The following is a 21,932-nucleotide window of genomic DNA, read 5'->3' on the forward strand; positions in this document are numbered from 1 at the left end:
GGGTTGGAAAAAAATCTCAAATTTGGATTCATCAGACCAAAGTACAGATTTCCACCGGTCTAATGTCCATTGCTTGTGTTTCTTGGCCCAAGCAAGTATCTTCTTCTTAATGGTGTCCTTTAGTAGTAGTTTCTTTGCAGAAATTAGACCATGAAGGTCCAATTCACGCAGTTTCCTCTGAACAGTTGATGTTGAGATGTGTCTGTTACTTGAACAATTTCTGAGGCTGGTAACTCTAATGAACTTATCCTCTGCAGCAGATGTAACTCTGGGTCTTCCTTTTCTGTGGCGGTCCTCAGAAGAGCCAGTTTCATCATAGCTCTTGATGGTTTTTTGGACTGCACTTGAAGAAAGTTATTGGAAATGTTCTGTATTGACTGACCTTCATGTCTTAAAGTAATGATAATGGACTGTCGTTTCTCTTTGCTTATTTGAGCTGTTCTTGCCATAATATGGACTTGGTCTTTTACCAAATAGGGCTGTCTTCTGTATACTACCCCTACCTTGTCACAACACAACTGATTGGCTCAAACACATTAAGAAGGAAAGACATTCCACAAATTCACTTTAACAAGGCACACCTGTTAATTGAAATGCATTCCAGGTGACTACCTCATAAAGCTGGTTGAGAGAATGCCAAGAGTGCGCAAAGCTGTCATCAAGGCAAAGGGTGGCTACTTTGAAGAATGTCACAAATAAAATATATTTATATTTGTCTAACACTTTTGTGGTTACTGCATGATTTCATATGTGTTATTTCATAGTTTTACACACACACATACAGTGCCTTCGGAAAGTATTCAGACCACTTGACTTTTTCCACATATATATATATATATATATATATATCTATATATATATATATATCTATATCTCTCACACACACACACCCTGGACATACGATCTTATCCCAGAGGCCGACCCAAAACAACGTGGTCGCCGCAAGAGAGGCAGACAGAGCGTCCTACTGGTCAGACTCAGAAGGCGAGCACACCATCGACCGCTTCCTAGCATATTACTCACCAATGTCCAATCTCTAGATAACAAGGTGTACGAAATTAGGGCCCGAGTTGCCTTCCAGAGAGACATCAGAGATTTTAACATTCTCTGTTTCACGGGAACATGGCTCACTCGGGATACTTTGTCAGTCAGTACAGCCATGCGGTTGCTCAGTTGGTAGAGCATGGTGTTTGCAATGGTGTTTGCAACGCCAGGGTTGCGGGTTCGATTCCCACGGGGTGCCAGTACGGGAAAAAAAATAAATGTATGAAATGAATTGAAATGTATGCCTTCACTACTGTAAGTCGCTCTGGATAAGAGCGTCTGCTAAATGACTAAAATGTAAAATGTTTCTTCACGCATCGCGCCGACAGAAACAAACATGGTGTAATCACAACAACATACAGGAACTCAAGTCCTTATGTTCACCTGGCCTAGAATTCCTTACAATCAAATGCCGACCGCATTATCTTCCAAGAGAATTATTTTCGATTATAGTCACAGCCGTGTATATCTCTCCCCCCCAAGCAGATACCTCGTCGGCCCTGAAAGAACTTCGGTGGACTCTATGTAAACCGGAAACCACACATCCTGAGGCTGCATTTATTGTAGCCGGGGATTTTAACAAAGCTAACCTAAGATCAATACTCCGTAAATTCTATCAGCATATCGAATGCTCGACACGAGCTGGCAGAATTCTGGATCAATGCTACTTGAACTTCCGCGATGTATACAAAACCTTCCCTAACCAGAAACTGTGGATTAGTGGCAGCATTCGCGCAAAACTGAAAGCACGAACCACCGCTTTTAATCATGGCAAAGCGACCGGAAACATGACCGAATACAAACAGTGTAGCTATTCCCTTCGCAAGGCAATCAAACAAGCAAAGCATCAGTATGGAGACAAAGTAGAGTCGTAATTCAACGGCTCAATCACGAGACGTATGTGGCAGGGTCTACAGTCAGTCACGGATTACAAAAAGAAAACCAGCCCCAATGCGGACATCGACGTCTTGCTCCCAGACAAATTAAACAACTTCTTTGCTCGCTTTGAGGACAATACAGTGCCACTGACACGGCCCGCTTCCAAAACCTGTGGGCTCTCCTTCACCGTGGCCAACGTGAGTAAAACATTTAAACGTGTTAACCCTCGCAAGGCTGCCGGCCCAGACGGCATCCCTAGCCGCGTCCTCAGAGACCAGCTGGCTGGTGTGTTTACAGACATATCCAACCAATCCCTATCCCAGTCTGTTGTCCCCACATGCTTCAAGATGGCCACCATTGTTCCTGTTCCCAAGAGAGGTAGGGTAACAAACTAAATGTCTATCGCCCCATTGCACTCACTCCTGTTATCATGAAGTGCTTTGAGAGACTAGTCAAGGATCATATCACCTCCACCCTACCTGATACCCTAGACCCACTCCAATTTGCTTACCGCCCCAATAGGTCCACTGACGATGCAATCGCCATCACACTGCACACTGCCCTATCCCATCTGGACAAGAGGAATACCAATGTAAGAATGCTGTTCATTGACTACAGCTCAGCATTTAACACCATAGTTCCCTCCAAACTCGTCATTAAGGTCGAGAACCTGGGTCTCGACCCCGCCCTGTGCAACTGGGTCCTTGGCTTTCTGATGAGTCGACACCCAGGTGGTGAAGGTAGGAAATAACATCTCCACCCTGCTGATCCTCAACATTGGGGCCCTACAAGGGTGCGTTCTCAGCCCTCTTCTGTACTCCTTGTTCACCCATGACTGTGTGGCCATGCACGCTTCCAGCTCAATCATCAAGTTTGCAGACAGTGGTAGGCCTTATTGCCAAGAATGACAAGAAGGCCTACAGGGAGGAGGTGAGGGCCCTCGGAGTGTGGTGTCAGGAAAATAACCTCTCACTCAACGTCAACAAAACAAAGGAGAGATGATCGTGGACTACAGGAAACAGCAGAGGGAGCCCCCCCATCCACATCGACGGGACAGTAGTGGAGAAGGTGGAAAGTTCCTCTACCTGCACATCACAGACAAACTGAAATGGTCCACCCACACAGACAAAGTGGTGAAGAAGGCGCAACAGCGCCTCTTCAACCTCAGGAGGCTGAAGAAATTTGGCTTGTCATCTAAAACACTCACAAACATTTATAGATGCACAATCGAGATCATCCTGTCAAGCTGTATCACCGTCTGGTACAGCAATTGCACCGCCATCAACCGTAAGGCTCTCCACAACGCATCACTTGGGGCAAAGTACCTGCCCTCCATGACACTTACAGCACCCGATGTCACAGGAAGGACAACATCCACCCGAGCAGCTGCCTGTTCACCTTGCTATCATCCAGAAGGCGAGGTCAGTACAGGTGCATCAAAGCTGGGACCGAGAGACTGAAAAACAACTTCTATCTCAAGGCCATCAGACTGTTAAACAGCCATCACTAACATAGAGAGGCTGCTGCCAACATACAGATTTCTGGCGTCATACAAATCTCTGGCCTCTTAAATAAATGGAGTTAATAAAGGTACCACTAGTCACTTTAAATAACGCCACTTTATTAATGTTTACATATCCTACATTACTCATCTCATGTGTATTTACTGTATTCTATACTATCTACTGCGTCTTGCCTGTGCCGCACGCCATCGCTTACCTATATATTTTATGTACATATTCTTATTCATCCCTTTTACATTTGTGTGTATAAGGTAGTTGTTGTGAATTTATTAGATTACTTGTTAGATATTACTGCATAGTCGGAACTAGAAGTACAAGCATTTCACTACACTCGCATTAACATCTGCTAACCATGTATATGTGACCGATATAATTTGATTTGATTTGACACACTCCGGGCTCTGACATTGCTCATCCTAATATTTCTATATTTCTTTATTCCATTCTTTTAGTTTTAGATTTGTGTGTATTAGATATCACTGATCTGTTGGAGCTAGGAACAGAAGCATTTCGCTACACCCGCAATAACATCTGCTAAATATGGTTGTGACCCCAAAAATGTTATTTGATTTAAAGAGCTCTAACTCACCGTTGGTTTGACAAAACTTCAATGGAACACAGTCACTGCTGTAGTTCTCTGCTGCTCCATCAAAAGACTTGGAATAGTTCTGGAATGATCCAATCCATCTGATTTATGTCACTCTCAGCAAATGTTGTACTTCCCTCTTGGAAATCTATTTGTGTTCTGGCTGTGTTAAGCTCATATATTTAAGTGAATATGTGGACAGAAGTTTGACTCGCCGCAGATCTGTTTTGGACTGTAATTTGTTATTCAGCTTTTATCTAGTGCTTGGTTGCGAAATGATGTGGTGGTTTTGACTGATTATTTCAGTCCCTGAGTCTTATTTCAATATAATCTAGTGGAACACTGCATCTTTGTGTCCCATCTTTCTCTCTTTACTTCTCCCACAGGACAAAACGCGGGTTGTTTCCCCCATCATCGACGTCATCAACATGGACAACTTCCAGTACGTAGGCGCCTCGGCCGATCTCAAAGGAGGTAAATCCCACTCGTCTACACCTGCAGCTTTCCTTTCCTCTCCAGGGCAGGCTGGAAAATCACATGGCAGTTTTCACTCTGTACCCAATGTCACCTTCTGCCAAAGAAGTCTGTTTCTTGGAGTGTGGCTGGCTGACGGGCTGACTGAGTGGATGGTTGGTTGGTTGGCTGACTGGCTGGTTGGCTGCATGTGTGTGAGAGCAAAGGAGAGAATAAGCGTGTGATAAATCTTGAAAAAGAGAGTGGCCTTTGGAATGGAAACTATTTGATTGATTTGTCTAGGGATATAGGCAGATTACATTGTGCACTCCCAAGGCTCCTGCACTCTATAGGGCTTATAAGAAGTGTAATGTACAGCCATATGGGGCGGCAGGTAGCCTCGTGGTTAGAGCGTTGGGCCAGTAACCGAAAGGTTGCTAGATCGATTCCCCGAGCTGACTAGGTAAAAATCTGTTGTTCTGCCCCTAAACGAGGCAGTTAACCCACTGTTCCTAGGCCATCATTGTAAATATGAATTTGTTCTTAACTGACTTGCCTAGTTAAATAAAGGTTAAATAAATAAAAAATGTATCTAAAAATGTAGATAGATGGAACGCCACAGATGTGTAATATAATATATATCAGTTAGGCATTGTGTGTGAAAAGGATAGTAGTGTTAAGAGAAATACAAACACTGACAACCAGCTTTTCCTGTTATTAAAATGAATCTACTCTTGTTTACTTGAAATCCCTTAAAACCTAATCAGTACCTGTTTTTCCCACTCTAGGATTTGATTGGAATCTGGTCTTCAAGTGGGACTATATGACCGTGGAGCAGAGGAGGGTGCGTCAAGGAAACCCCACTGCTCCAATCAAGTAAGCCTGTCTCACCTCTGGGTTCTTTATGCTGTCCTCTCCTCTGCCTCACAGCCAGGGCCCCCTGGAGGAGAGGCTGAGGCAGGCAGTATTAGATATCAGTGTGCAGCATCCACACTGAGCCCTCTGGGGAATATAGCCAAAAGCCCCTGAAAAAAAACGGAGCCTTTGAGCCTCTGTTCCATTTTCTCCCTGACGTCTACGGTGCCGTATGATATCGCAGGGTGAAGTAAACACAGACGGGTGATTGAAGGCGTTCTCATCTTATACAGCTTTGTCTTAAATTGTGTATGGTGGTGATGAGGGAGAAGATATTTGATGAAGATATTGCTGTGAAAGGAAGATCAGAAGAGAGCAAACACTTTGATTTGTTCGATCAGTATGAGACCACATAAATGGTTCTGTTTTACGTAATAACCAAATGTCAGATGCATTCTCTCAGTAAACATATTGGTAACCAACAGAGGGCAGCATTTAATCAATATCCAAAGGCTAGAATTAGAGTATGGCTCTTCATTGCCTATAATGCATCTTGTTCCTCTTCACAAGGTGATGGAAATTAACCCAAAGGGTGACTCAAGTAATTTTTTATCGTAATTGGCATTTGGTGTTTGAAAATATGTAATTTGTTTGTGACAGGTTTAGAGAAAACAATAGGATAAGCTGTTCTGGTTAAATGGACTTCTAGATTTGCTTTAGTATCCCTGCATTATCCATGTCCCTGTAGACCAGACCTTGGTAGATCCATGTCCCTGTAGACCAGACCTTGGTAGATCCATGTCCCTGTAGACCAGACCTTGGTAGATCCATGTCCCTGTAGACCAGACCTTGGTAGATCCATGTCCCTGTAGACCAGACCTTGGTAGATCCATGTCCCTGTAGACCAGACCTTGGTAGATCCATGTCCCTGTAGACCAGACCTTGGTAGATCCATGTCCCTGTAGACCAGACCTTGGTAGATCCATGTCCCTGTAGACCAGACCTTGGTAGATCCATGTCCCTGTAGACCAGACCTTGGTAGATCCATGTCCCTGTAGACCAGACCTTGGTAGATCCATGTCCCTGTAGACCAGACCTTGGTAGATCCATGTCCCTGTAGACCAGACCTTGGTAGATCCATGTCCCTGTAGACCAGACCTTGGTAGATCCATGTCCCTGTAGACCAGACCTTGGTAGATCCATGTCCCTGTAGACCAGACCTTGGTAGATCCATGTCCCTGTAGACCAGACCTTGGTAGATCCATGTCCCTGTAGACCAGACCTTGGTAGATCCATGTCCCTGTACACCAGACCTTGGTAGATCCATGTCCCTGTAGACCAGACCTCGTTTGATCCATGTCCCTGTAGGGCTGGGCGATATGGCCAAAATATTATATCATTGTATTTAAAAAGAATTGGACGGTATTTTTAGTTTTTGAATAATAAAAGTTCTACATTTGCTTTATGAGTAGTGAGTGATCCTAGGGTGGCAACACATACAGTTGAAGTCGGAAGTTTACATACACCTTAGCCAAATACATTTAAACTCAGTTTTTCACAATTCCTGACATTTAATCCAGCTTTTATTTCTTTCATCACATACCCAGTGGGTCAGAGGTTTACATAAACTCAATTAGTATTTGGTAGCATTGCCTTTAAATTGTTTAACTTGGGTCAAACGTTTCAGGTAGCCTTCCACAAGCTTCCCACAAAAAGTTGGGTGAATTTTGGCCCATTCCTCCTGACAGAGCTGGTGTAACTGAGTCAGGTTTGTAGGCTTCCTTGCTCGCACACACTTTTTCAGTTCTGTCCACAAATGTTCTATACGACAACTTGGAAGTATGCTTGGGGTCATTGTCCATTTGGAAGACCCATTTGCGAACAAGCTTTAACTTCCTGACTGGTGTCTTGAGATGTTGCTTCAATATATCCACATATTTTCCTTCCTCATGATGCCAACTATTTTGTGAAGTGCACCAGTCCCTCCTGCAGCAAAGCACCCCCACAACATGATGCTGCCACCCCCCCATGCTTCACGGTTGGGATGGTGTTCATCGGCTTGCAAGCCTTCCACTTTTTCCTCCAGACATAACGATGGTCATTATGGCCAAACAGTTCTATTTTCATTTCATCAGACCAGAGGACCTTTCTCCAAAAAGTACGGTCTTTTCCCCATGTGCAGTTGCAAACTGTAGTCTGGCTTTTTTAGGGCGGTTTTGGAGCTGTGGCTTCTTCTTTGCTGAGCGGCCTTTCAGGTTATGTTGATATAGGACTCGTTTTACTGTGGATATAGATACTTTTGGACCCGTTTCCTCCAGCAGCTTCACAAGGTCCTTTGCTGCTGAAAGGGATTGATTTGCACTTTTCGCACCAAAGTACGTTCATCTCTAGGAGACAGCACACGTCTCCTTCCTGAGCGGTATGATGGCTGTGTGGTCCCATGGTGTTTATACTTGTGTACTATTGTTTGTACAGATGAACATGGTACCTTCAGGCATTTGGAAATTGCTCCCAAGGATGAACCAGACTTGTGGAGGTCTACAATGTTTTTCTGAGGTCTTGGCTGATTTCATTTGATTTTCCCATGATGTCAAGCAAAGAGGCACTGAGTTTGAAGGTAGGCCTTGATATACATCCACAGGTACACCTCCAATTGACTCAAATTATGTTAATTAGCCTATCAGAAGCTTCTAAAGCCATGACATCATTTACTGGAATTTTCCAAGCTGTTTAAAGGCACAGTCAACTTAGTGTATGTAAACTTCTGACCCACTGGAATTGTAATACAGTGAATTATAAGTGAAATAATCTGTCTGTAAACAATTGTTTTGAAAAATTACTTGTGTCATGCACAAAGTAGATGTCCTAACCGACTTGCCAAAACTATAGTTGGTTAACAAGAAATTTGTGGAGTGGTTGAAAAATGAATTTTATTGACGCCAACCTAAGTGTATGTAAACTTCCGACTTCAACTGTACATTCTTAGTGAGTTCAATGAGTCTTTCTCAATTCTGATTGTTTTATACTGTTCAACCAAAACAAATTTCTGTGCTTTTATCATTTCCCGCACTCAAGTGCAGTGGTGGAAAAAGTAACCAACTGTCATACTTGAGTAACAGTAAAGATGTGTTAATAGAAAATTACTCCAGTACACGTGAAAGTTACCCAGTAAAATACTACTTGAGTAAAAGTCTAAAGGTATTTGATTTTAAATATACCAAAGTATCAAAAGTAGAAGTATAAATTATTTCAATTTACGGATAGCCAGGGGCACACTCCAACATTCAGACATAATTTATAAACAAAGAATTTGTGTTTAGTGAGTCTTCCAGATCAGAGGCAGTAAATGACCAGGGATGTTCTCTTGATAAGTGTGTGAATTGGAACTTTTCTGGCCTGCTAAGCATTCAAAATGCAACGAGTACTTTTAGGTGCCACCGAAAATGTATGGAGTAAAAAGTACAGTATTTTCTTTAGGAATGTAGTGAAGTAAAATTCAAAGTTGTGAAAAATAGTAAAGTACAGATACCAAAAAAATAACAACTGAAGTAGTACTTGAAAGTTTTTATTTATTTAAGTACTTCACACCACTGCTCAATTGAGATCATTTCCACACTGCCATGTAGGGCTGCACGATATGGGCAAATAATCTAGGATTTATTTTTAACCAAATGTTGCAATTGCGATTTGACTTGCGAATTAGAGCAAAACTGTTTGAATCATAGAAATAGAATGGCTATTCTAATTCTATAGTTAGAATATAATAGTGGGCACTTTGAATACAGTGTTGTTTGAGATGATGACAAATTAAAATGCCAGGGAGGAGTTATTGTGACAAGGTAGGAACTAAAGTGTTGATAAGTGTTTCCTAGGGGACCCTATAAGCTTTGGCTACATTGCATGTTTTCTCTTAGCTACTTCATGTAGCTAACATATTCTTGCTTTGCATATTCCTCTTTGATTTAGAATATACTGTTGCACAAACAACATGCTGATTTAGGTCTACACCATCACTGGTATTATCAGGCAGCATTAGCTAGCTACATTTGCGCATACTCAGTACATTTATTAGCTAGCTAGCTATTAGCGTCTAACAATTAGCGTCTCACAAGATTTAGGGCAACTTGCTAAGAAAAGACAAACTAGCTGTTTGCTGATGTAAGAAACACAAACTAATAGTGTCATTATAGAACGCTGGTGGATTTATATTAAGAAGCAAAGTGAAAACATCGTTGTTGTCGTCAACATTGTTGCATGTGCTGCATTGACCATGCAGACCAGTGATGGGTCATTTGCAAACGAACCAGCTCTTGTAGGTGAACGTTGGGAGCCGGCTCGCATATCAGAAGAGCCGAATCTATTTATAAAAAATTAAGATATGAATAATCAAAAGATTTAAATGAATAGAAATAACTAATTCAAAGAAGGAAAAAATAAATAAAATAATATAGGCCTAAATGCTCAAGCGCACCGATTCGTTCTGATTGTCTGCTCAGACTATGACACGAGCATTTTCAATCCCAATGATGATAACTAAACAATTATTTAAGCTTTGACCAATCCCCGAGGTTTGTAAGACCCTGGGTTTAATATTAATTAGGCAAAGACTCAGCTTCTGCAAAAGGTCCGTAAGGTTTATTCAGAGAACGTTCTAAAGTCCAAAATACACAGACATGTCATTTTATCACACACACACACACACACACACACACACACACACACACACACACACACACACACAGTAGGTGGGCTGTATCTCTCCCCACAGTCCACATTCCTCGTATATCACTACCAAGCTGGCAGTTCCATACCGTTCCCTCCCTCCCGAGATTAGAGGGACCTTGACAGTGTCTCTTTCCTGTCGTAAGTTTTTCAAAGTTCCAACCAGGTCAGGTCATGTATAGTTTAATTGTCCTTATTGGACTTAAGTTTATCACTCTAATTCATTTTACTTTACATAGTCTAATAATTACGTTAGTCTAATTATTGTTATACATGTTACATAATCTAATAACTACGTTTCAGGGTGGAATTCCTTAGTCATTACCTTAAACATATAAATTCCCTTATCAGACTAACAGTTGTTCCTGTTACTAACCTGTTGTTCCTGTTGATCAGACACGCAGTGTCAACCAAAGATACATGAGGGAGGGCCGAGCTAACTCGCACAGTTGTACACTTAGCAGCCGAGAAGAGAGAGGAAGGACAGCTGTGAAAACAGCTGAAAATGAGTCGGAAGCACAGTAGCATTTGGATGCATTTTAATAATGTAGACAATGTTAGAGCACAGTGTAGAATTTGCCAAAACAAAATCTCATATAAAGCCGGTTCTACGCACAACCTACACCGGCATATGCGAACTGCACCCAACTGTGAAGCTAGCTGTAGCGGAGCTTCGAGAAACTAGCAGGCCTGCTAGTGATAGTGATGGAGCCAGCACCTCCACACGTGGAGATAGCAAAACAAGGCCAAATTGATATTGCATTGACTAAAATGATTGCCACCGATTTCCAGACATTTTCGATCATGGAGGACAAAGGTTTTAGAAATTATAGCAATAGTCTAAATCCAATGCACACAATTCCAAGCAGGAAAACCCTTTCAAAATCACTTATTCCACAACTGTACCAGAGCACACAGGCTTCAGTGTGGGAAAGAGTCCCAAAAGCTAATGTAGTTTGTTTTACCACTGACTGCTGGACATCAAGGGTAAATACGTCTTACATGTCGGTTACATGTCACTTAATTGAAGATTTTTTTGATGTCTAGCTGTCTTCTGGACTGCTTTGAGTTCACGTCAGAGAACTTGGCAGAGGAACTGTTGAGTGGCCAGAGAATGGCAAGTAGATGGAAATGTGGTCTGTTGTGTTAGCGACAATGCAGCTAACATAACCAAAGCCATCAACATTGTAAAATGGACCCATCATCCATGTCTTGCCTACACAATCAACCTGATTGTAAGAAATGCTCTGAAGGTGATGAAGCACACTGTGGACAAAGTGAAAGCAGCTGTGGAATACTTCCACAGGAGCACAGTAGGTGCTGAAAAATGAAAGTTTACACAACGCTAGATGGGGATGCCTGAGCTTAGGCCTAAACAAGACTGCACTACAAGGTGGAATTCAACATGTTATATGTTGAAGTGGTTTCTTGAGTCAAAGGATGCCATCATCTCTACCCTGGCCATTGTCAATGCACCTGTTGATGCTCTGACCCAAGAGGAATGGGAGGTGGAGGAGGAGGTGTGCAGAGTCCCACCCCTGGTACACCCTATCAACAACAGGTGAATTATCAAGAGCGCCAAATTTGAAAACAATTAAATGTCATAATTCAAATTTCTCAAACATACAACTATCTTACACCCTTTGAAAGATAAACATCTCCTTAATCTAACCACGTTGTCAGATTTCAAAAAGGCTTTACGGCGAAAGCATAAAGTTAGATTATGTTAGGACAGTACATTGAAAATAGCTGTGTGTAATGTTTTGTCAATGCAAAGACAGGCATCACCAAAAGCAGAAAACCAGCTAAAATTATGCACTAACCTTGACAATCTTCATCAGATGACACTCCTAGGACATTATGTTAGACAATACATGCATTTTTTTGTTCTATCAAGTTCATATTTATATCCAAAAACAGAATTTTACAATGGCGTTGATGTTGAGAAAATATTTTCCCTCCAATACCGCCAGTCAATCAGCACAACAAATGAAATCATTACTATTCGAAACCATTGGTAAAATATTATATTGTCATTCAAAGAATTATAGATTAACATCTCGTGAACGCAACCGCATTGCCAGATTTAAAAATAACTTTACTGGGAAATCACACTTTGCAATAAACGAGGTCCTGTGCTCAGAAAAATAGGCTTGGCGATACAGACAAGGCGCCATGTTGGAGAGATCTAAAATCAAAAATACTATGTAAATATTCCCTTACCTTTGATTATCTTCATCAGAAGGCACTTCCAGGAATCCCAGGTCCAAAACAAAATGTAGTTTTGTTCGAAAAAGCTCATAATTTATGTCCAAAAAGCGTGTTGTTAGCGCGTCCTGTAGGCTACTCAAAAACATGAACGTCGCCCGCCGGACTTGTCTTCACCAAAGAGGGGGAAAAAAATCTTTACGTTCGTTCAAACATGTCAAACGTTGTATAGCATAAATCATTAGGGCCTTTTCCAATCAGAACTTCAATAATATTCAAGGCGGACGATTTGCATTCTCTTTTAAAACGTATTGGAACGAGAGTACCCAAACATGCACTCGCGCGCCAGAGTAGTATAGGCCATCCGCTTATGACCAACATTCCAAGTCTCTCATTCGGTCAGTTTTCACAGTAGAAGACTGAAACCACTTTGTAAAGATTGTTGACATCTAGTGGATGGCATAGGAATTGCTCAATGATTAATAAGTCCCTGTGTGTTTCAATGGCATAGGCTTAAAAGTAATTCAACACATCAGATATCCACTTCCTGTTAGAATTTGTCTCAGGGTTTTGACTGCCATATGAGTTCTGTTATACTTACAGACACCATTCAAACAGTTTTAGAAAATTCGGAGTGTTTTCTATCCAAATCTGTTAATATATCCTAGCTTCTGAGTTGGTGTAGGAGGCAGTTAAAAATGGGCACATATTTTTTTCAAAATTCTCAATACTGCCCCCTAGCCCCAACAGGTTTTAAATGCAAATGTTTAATTGCATTCTTTTTCATAACAAACCAATGCATTTTTAAATACGTTGTGGTTAAGGTAGAGTGTGATTTAATTTAATTAGAATTGTTTTAACACCAATCATAGTTTGACTATCTCAAACTGTTTGACTTGAAAAAATACAAAACATATTTTTTTAAAGAGGCGTTTGGGAGCCAAAAGAGCTGGCTCTTTTTGGTGAGCTGAGCCGAATGAGCCAGCTCACTGAAAAGAGCCAAGTTACCCATCACTAATGCAGGACTGCTTCTTAATATAAATCCCACTTGCATTCAAAGTGAAAACAGCATTGTTGCCTGTGCTGCCATGACCATGCAGACTGAATGCAAGTGGATTTATATTAAGAAGCAAAGTGAAAACAGCATTGTTGCCTGTGCTGCCATGACCATGCAGACTGAATGCAAGTGTCTCGTGGTTGAGGAACATCAAATGCGCTTCTTGAGTGACAGAGGGCGTGTCTAGGTCTGTGTGGAAAGTGGCGCGGAGAGAGATGACTCACGTAGTGAAGTGAACTATAAAAATGTACATTACACATGGCGTATCACATTTAACAAACCAAACATTCAAATACCGGTTTAGAAGGTAAAGTAAAAACCCAAACCGGTCCCTGCATCAATACCTGTATATCATAAAATGCGGTATACTGCCAAGCCCTATGTCCTTGTAGACCAGACTTTGTTTGATCACTTTCTCTGGAGACCAGAACTTGTTTTAGTTTTGAGCCATGGATTTTTGTTCAACAGGCTTTTGTCCAAGACGCTCATTGATGTTTTTCTTCCTTTTGAAAACAAAATGGCCTCTGAGGAAAAGTGAAGTGTTGTATTATTCCATCCAAACAGCCAGAGGTCAGGACACCACAGCTCCCTGCCCGCTGCCGGGTTACAGGGCCAGGCTCCCTGCCGGGTTACAGGGCCAGGCTCCCTGCCGGGTTACAGGGCCAGGCTCCCTGCCGCTGCTGGGTTACAGGGCTCCGGATATCACATGCAAATGAGAGGACTGTAGGAGAGCTGAACTTGGCAGAACGGTCTCTGGTTTGTCTCATAACCCTAGCTACTTTCTGTCATACCCCTTTCTCAGGACTCCCATGATTGCCGGCGGCCTCTTTGTCATGGACAAGGACTACTTTGAGTTGCTGGGGAAGTACGACATGATGATGGACGTGTGGGGTGGAGAGAATCTAGGTAAGTGGACACAACACTAGGAAAGCTTGAGCTTGTTTGTCATTGTGTGGGAATGGGAGAGGGAGTGGGATGCTGTTTTTGGATTGGTTTACGATGTCAATATTATATGACCCCATTTTCTGACTGAAATCGTATTGACATTGAAGATGCCAACTTCTAGCACAATGAATTGTCACTGTAAAACCTTGCCCTAAACCATTATATTAATATGTGTGTTTTGTATTTGGACATTGCAGAGATCTCTTTCCGCGTGTGGCAGTGTGGCGGCAGTCTAGAGATCATTCCCTGCAGTAGAGTGGGCCACGTCTTCAGGAAGCAGCACCCATATACCTTCCCTGGGGGCAGTGGCACTGTGTTTGCTAGGTGACTATTGATTGTACCTGTGACATGAGGTAGACTTGGCTAAAGTCTGCCTTCTTGTGGTCCACTGTGTACTAACCTCTTCTACATACTGGCACTGTGGACTAACCTCTTCTACATACTGGCACTGTGGACTAACCTCTTCTACATACGGGCACATAACCAACCAGAGGGAGTGTACATAAGAGTTTGAAATGAGAGCCATAAAAAAGGGCAACTGTACAGGCTAACTGGCAATTGAGTTTACTCACTAACCCTACAGTAACTTTAACTTTACCCACGTTTTACCCCAAACTTTACCTTTCTCAAAGACCCAATGAAATCCAAGCTGAGGCATTGAGATGAATACCTGCTAGTAGCCTGTAGGGAAGGGCTGTTTCATTCCTCTGAAATTCACATTCTAATACTGCTGTTCAAAGTCTAGCTGAGCTGCAGTCATTAAAATAGTGGCTGAATCAGAACAGAAGCCTCAGCTCTGCCCTCGTCTTGGCTTCACCCCTGCAGTGTCAACACTGTTTCACATTTGGGTGATTCATCAATGAGATGAGAGAAAGCCACCACTCCCTCACTGCCAGTCTGTCACATAGCACTGAAAACCCCACAGATTGCCAAGTCTTAGGATGTGTGCTCATATCTCAAAATAGCTTCGAGGACTGTCACTCTCCTCCTGTGTTTTCTGAAGCTTGAACCGCCTCCTCACTTTCTCTTGCCCTGTTCATATTTTAACAGACATCCATCCTTCTATTGAATATATAACAGATGTGATCAATTGAATCTGTAACATTGCCTATAGTTTTTAGGCTACTGCACTGAAATTATTATATTATTTCAGATCAGTGATTATTTCAAGGACTGGAAGAAGGAACAGGAAGAATGCATTTTTTAAAGTATTCTAACATGGTGTGTATCGTTCTGTCCACAGGAACACGAGGCGAGCAGCAGAGGTGTGGATGGATGAGTTTAAGAACTTTTACTACGCCGCTGTGCCCTCGGCCCGAAACGTGCCCTACGGCAAGTAAGTATCGTTTCAGACGCCCTTCTTCCTGTGCCCTACGGCAATTAAGTATTGTTTCAGACACACTTCTTCCAAGATGGCATCGCAGATGGCCCTGCTATCCTTTTATAGAATAACAAAAGACATTCCCCCTTTTCTGACACCTCCAGAAGGTCAGACGGTGCGCCCTGAGCGGAGTTCTAATATCATGTACTCTGTGCTTTGATGTAGTGATCTCAGTTGCCTCCAGATGTCATGCTGCGTGCGGTCTGTCTCTCTGAGATGGCTGGTAGTTAGATGAGTCATGGTTTCATCTCTGTCTGGCAGCATTCAGAGCAGGATGGAGATGAAGAAGAGGCTTGGCTGCCAGCCATTCAAGTGGTACCTGGAGAATGTGTACCCTGAGCTGCGGTAAGTAGAGAGACCACACCGCCACAGTGGACCAGGAATATATAGGCGAAACAGACTTTGGGGGCCTTTGCGTTCCACTTGGAAATTCAACTAGGGGAAAGACTGGTGGTGGCAAAAACTCACATCTTGTGATTTGACATCCCCTTGACTTGTGCTGTTTGTCTGGCCCTTCAGGGTCCCTGACCATCAGGACATTGCCTTCGGAGCTCTGCAGCAGGGAGGGAACTGCTTAGACACGCTGGGACACTTTGCAGACGGAGTGGTGGGGGTCTACGAATGCCACAACGCTGGGGGAAATCAGGTACCATTCAGGGCTCAGGTATTGCTCAGATCCATTACACATAACCAAGCTGTGCACCGGGCTGGGTAACACACTGAGGTGGGTTTACTTTTGGTCAGGTTCGGGACTGGACAGTCCACTGTCAGGTTCTGGGCTGGACAGTCCACTATCAGGTTCTGGGCTGGACAGTCCACTATCAGGTTCTGGGCTGGACAGTCCACTATCAGGTTCTGGGCTGGACAGTCAAATATTGCTTTGATTGGGAGTCTCCGATTCATATTGATGAAATCCATTTTGATATCCCACTTCCCACAACATATTGATTATATTACTGCGCTGGAGGAGGGGATTATGGGAGAGTCAAGGCCCTGTTGGTCTATATAGGTGTGATTTACAACAGACAACATGCAAACACTGCATATTCACACTTGACAAAGACACACACATTACAAATAGATCTACATAATCATTCAGAGGAGTACCTAAACTAACTGTCTCCCTCTCTTTCTCCTCAGGAATGGGCGCTGACCAAGGACAAGTCAGTGAAGCACATGGACCTGTGTCTGACGGTGGTGGATCGCACCGCAGGCTCACAAATCAAAATGCAGGGCTGCAGGGAAAACGACAGCAGACAGGTGAGCGAGCCGAGCACCGAGTCATGCACCGAGCATCAGATCGATCAGAAAGCACTAGTAGTAAAATGAGAGACTGACAGCAGTCCGGCTGTTAGAATGGAATTAGAACATGAATTTAGTGGATTATGATGCTTTTCTGGATTGGGATGATCCCTTTGGATTTGCACCATAAACTCACTATCAATAGAAACCATTAGTGAGTTTTTAGTTAATAAAACTCACATGACATAAAAACCTGTGACTGATTTGTGGACCCTTGTTTCCTCCCTCTCCCAACCCCTCCCTGACCCCACCTCGTGTGTCTCCAGAAATGGGAGCAGATTGAAAGCAACTCCAAGCTGCGGCACGTGGGCAGCAACCTGTGCCTGGACAGCCGCAGCGCACGTAATGGGGGGCTGACAGTGGAGGTGTGCAGCCCCAACCTCAACCAGCAGTGGAAGTTCACCCTCAACCTCCAGCCCTAGAGAGAGAGAGAGATGGACAGACAAACAGAGAGAGTGTCCCCCACCAGCACCACATCCTCTCCTCCCCGGAGCCAAACAGACTAGAGCCACCCATTACCAACATACACAGACGGACAGACTGAGGTCCCCGGAGGGGCCACAACACACAGAGGGAAGCAGGATATGAAACTACAGACTACCAAGTGGGATGATGATGATTTTAATGTTGATGATGATTTTAATGTTGGTGGTGGTGATGATGATGATGATAATGCTTTCCCTCCAACTATATACCTCAGCGTTTCATCTTTAGTCCCGCTCTTTGGAATGTGACAAAGTAATTTTTCTTATTACAGGTGAAAGGAACATTGTGGATGTTTTTTATTTTGTGCGTGTCCTTTGTTCTCTCTTTCCACTGAAGTTCTGAAATGGATAAGACTATTAATTAGTAGTTTTTCTCTCTCAAGTAATCTGTCTTTGTTGAATGTAAAAGACGTATTCTACAGAGGTTCCCTGACTAGACAGAGACTGGCCAGGAACAAAGCGGATGGTCTCAGCTGGTTTTGGCCCCTTAAAGTCCTGCTGGTAGAAGGGAAATGACTCTATGCACTGTTCCTCTCGTTCACTCAAACGCCTCTCTCCTGATTGGTGGACTGTTCTGCCAGAGTTGAAAAGAGATTAAGAAAATGAACAATTTAGAGTTTTCATTCTGCTCCTGTCACGCGTGTTGTAAGAAGGTACGTCGTCCGATCAGAAGTGTTCTCTTCGCAGGCCTGGATACTGGTGGGGCCAGGAGTTGTTGAGGGTGTGGCTGTATCGCTGCTGAATCCTCACAGATTGTAGCACTGGCTGCTACGGCTCCTCAGTGTTTGTCCCCTTTCTACATCACAATTGAATGGAACCCCCCCCAAATGTTATATATATTTATATATATATTTATATATATATATATATATATATATATATAGTATGTTTTTCTTTGCAAAAGCAGTAGTGTCCAAGTTTATTGTAGTTTTATTTTATTTCTAGCAGACATTGAAAAATGTGTTTTGTGTTCAATTATACTGTAGAATAATCAACTGAGTAACACAGTAAATTGGACAGATATTTCTTTGTACTATTGTTGCGTTGTGACAGTTCTCTTGTGAGTAAAAACATATCTACTTACTTTCTAAAAAAAAAAAAAAAAAAAAAAAAAAAAAAAAGTTATCCTTTTCAGTGTTGGTGTTACCATAGTAACTACCCTGTCATAACCTCATCCAAATCAGTATTGAAGAGTTTATTACAGGGTAATGTTGGAACCATCATTTCCATTCTCAGAAGTCTACAAGTGTTGTCTCACACAGTGTATGTATTTGTGATGACATTTTAGAAAATGCCACTTGTTCAGCGCTAAGTGACAGACAGCATGTACACTGGGAGGCCTTGCTGCATGTTATACCAATACTTCTACGCCTTTTTTCTCCTTCAGTTTCTTTTTCTGTCCATTTGTTTCTCGACATTACTCGCATGCTTTGTGAATGATGTCTTTGCCTTGTTTGATATCCATCCCATTTAAAAGAGAATGTGTGTGCTAGTGAACAGCTTTCAACAGGTTCTTTTGAAGGAGGGAAGGTCATTCGGCTATAAATAACTGCACTCACAAGGGAGAAAAGCAATAACATGTTCCTATTTTCCTATTTCAGTGTCATTGTTGTGCATTTAGCATCTGCTTCGGGACCATTCTGATTGGGCTTCTACATGTAGCTTGTGATATGTGGTACTTTAAACGTTACCGTTTACCCTTCTGAGGGGCAGCAGAACCCACCTTTAATGTGATGGCCAAAGGAGCCTATAACGACTTATGAAAGCAACAATTCATCCATTGACGTGACATTGTTTTTGTCTCGTGGGGGTTCCCCCGATATCAATGGAGATTAATTTATTCTAGAATAGCAAATTACAAATGATTTAGTAATATTTGCTTTCTGTATTTTGTACACTCTCATTATATATGCACATATTTACCATAAGCAATCTGTGTAAGTCCTACACATCAATCCCTGTGTGTGCTACACCATTCTGGTCAAACTTCCTGATACAAAAGGAGTCTCCAACCATACAGAAATGAGCATCACAACGACAGAGCATATGCAGCAGTCCCTATCTGACGCTTGTGTAAAAGGTATTGCATTTAAAAAATGCCAAAGAGGTGTCCCACAGTGAGAGAGGTGTCCCACGGTGAGAGAGGAGGTGTCCCACGGTGAGAGAGGTGTCCCACGGTGAGAGAGGAAACAGACCATAATATTTTATCTGCAGTTCAGAATGTGAGATCCGTGTGAGAGCAGGCCTATGAAATCATGAGATGAGTTGGGGGTTGTAACCTCCCGTATGAGATGAGTTGGGGGTTGTAACCTCCCGTATGAGATGAGTTGGGGGTTGTAACCTCCCGTATGAGATGAGTTGGGGGTTGTAACCTCCCGTATGAGGTGAGTTGGGGGTTGTAACCTCCCGTATGAGATGAGTTGGGGGTTGTAACCTCCCGTATGAGATGAGTTGGGGGTTGTAACCTCCCGTATGAGGTGAGTTGACAAGTTTCACATGGTAAGAGCTTTGTCTGCTATCACGTACGTCACTGTTGAAATTTAAACAATTCTAATGTGAAATTCAGATGTGTAGAGAATGGCCTACAGTACTAAATGGGATTGCTCAGGTGAACATTGTCTACATGGTGGCAACGGTTGTTCAAGTATTGAATCAAGCCTTTTTTGTAAGATTTGTGTGAAAATGACAAGTTTGCTGTTCACTTTAGGAATTACGGAGAGAGAAAAAAAAGAATCCTAGCATTACAGCCACATTTTAATTGGATGACATGTTTACATTGCACAATGTGCCAAAGTTATTTACTTATTTGATTTACATTGTCAATACAAGGTGAAGGACGTGCCATTGGAATAATGATGACGGATAATAAACCAAATCAAGAAAATAGTAATTTGGGACATCAAATATGATTTGTTCCTTTGATAAAACGGTTTGCTGTAGGATTGTGTAGATTACGATTCAAATCACAGGGGAGGCAGCGTGGGGGTAACCAATGTAAAAGTGTATGTTTGTATATACACTACGTTGATCCACTGTACAGTATGAACAAGCAACACCAGTGAGTGGATCTACTGTACAACGCTTGGAATTGTTCACTGTTTTATAGTTATGGCAAATTTACTTTAAATTAGGAAACATTTACTTAAATAAATGCATTTATATATAAGAGATGTGGCCTTTCTTTACATTCCTTGAAGACTTGGTTAATTAGCAATGAGAAATAAGGTTTGGAAGCCAGAGTTTTGTTGGGTTGTGATGATCATTCAGCCTGCTTGCTCTCATTGCTATGCAGAGTCCTCCTTGGGGGAAAACAGGACAGTATTGTCATGGAAACAGCCTCTAACAAAGATCCAGCCCTGGCTGTTCTCCAGTGTCTCCAATTTCCACTCAGCAAATTGTGGACATCTCTCTCTCATATTAGGGGTTCTCAAACCTCTCCTCGGGGACCCCCATCTGTTCCATGTATAGGATCCATTTCAGAGCTAGCACACCAGAGTCAACTAATTCTCAAGCCCTTGTCTGGGAGAGTTAGTTCAGGGCTTCAACACAACTGGGAAACGTCTGGGGGTCCCCGAGGAGAGGTTTTAAGAACCAATCCTAGCCCTGGGGACCTCAGGTAGACATTTGTTTCAGCCCTAGTACACCCATGCTTGATTCGCATCAACTCATCATCAAGCCTTTAATTAGTTGAATCAATTGTGTGAGTGTTAAACCAGTATTTACCAGGATTGGGAAACACTGGTTTAGATGCAGGGCCAAAAGGAGGGTTGTGTTTTAGTACGCATAAAGGTCCAGCTCTAATACCTTCTGCATGTACAATACCACAGTCAGAGGAAACTAAAGGGTTTGTACATATGTGTAACACTCCATCACATCCCAGGGTAATGTAACAGACATGTAACAGACATTAAAAGCCCAGTGCAGTCAAAAGTATTTTTTTTTGTGTGTTTTGTATCATATTGTACAACAGCTGATGAAACTAACACTGTAAAAGTGTAAAAACATTTGATCAGCGTTATTTCCTAATAGTTGCTGGTTGAAAATACAATCTACACAGGACCTTCTAATCAGCAGGTTTGCGTGGGTGGGAGTTTTGGCTTTCCATGATGGCATGGTGATGTCGTAAATTAGTTAGGACTGTCTGGATCTCTTTTTATTGGTCTATCAAAATTCTTGCATGAGAATTTTTTTGCAATTAATTTTTTTCTCCCCAATTTGAATGGAAATCTATTACAGTAAGGTACTTAATTGTTACCCAGAAATGTTTTGATATTGATACCCAACTGTCTGCATTAGACCTTTTTAAAGACGCAGAGTCACCAAAGATCAGCAGCTCTACTAAACAGACCTGCTGTCGCCCACTGCTCCATACTCCTAGCCCACAGGGGGCGCTAGCCTGACATGCATCATACTCCTAGCCCACAGGGGGCGCTAGCCTGACATGCACCATACTCCTAGCCCACAGGGGGCGCTAGCCTGACATACTTCTAGC

The 21,932-nt window shown here is 42.5% G+C and overlaps 1 protein-coding gene across 3 annotated transcripts in view; it reads left to right on the plus strand.

The window, feature by feature from the left end:
* Nucleotides 1-21,373, plus strand: part of galt2 (Polypeptide N-acetylgalactosaminyltransferase 2) — a 138,997-nt gene extending 117,624 nt beyond the window's left edge. The window contains exons 8-17 of one of the 3 annotated variants that reach the window (XR_001329933.3): nucleotides 4,419-4,506; nucleotides 5,274-5,361; nucleotides 14,130-14,233; nucleotides 14,470-14,596; nucleotides 15,516-15,608; nucleotides 15,915-15,998; nucleotides 16,173-16,299; nucleotides 16,794-16,913; nucleotides 17,222-20,863; nucleotides 21,022-21,373. Coding sequence is in view for 1 of the 3 variants with exons in the window: in NM_001173688.1 (NP_001167159.1) it covers nucleotides 4,419-4,506; nucleotides 5,274-5,361; nucleotides 14,130-14,233; nucleotides 14,470-14,596; nucleotides 15,516-15,608; nucleotides 15,915-15,998; nucleotides 16,173-16,299; nucleotides 16,794-16,913; nucleotides 17,222-17,377 (987 nt within the window). In the remaining 2 variants the exon portion in view is untranslated. 3 annotated transcript variants of the gene reach the window in all.
* The last annotated feature ends 559 nt before the right edge of the window (nucleotides 21,374-21,932 follow it).

The sequence above is a fragment of the Salmo salar genome, chromosome 01, assembly GCF_965601325.2.
Source record: "Salmo salar chromosome 01, fSalSal1, whole genome shotgun sequence".
NCBI lineage: Eukaryota > Metazoa > Chordata > Actinopteri > Salmoniformes > Salmonidae > Salmo > Salmo salar.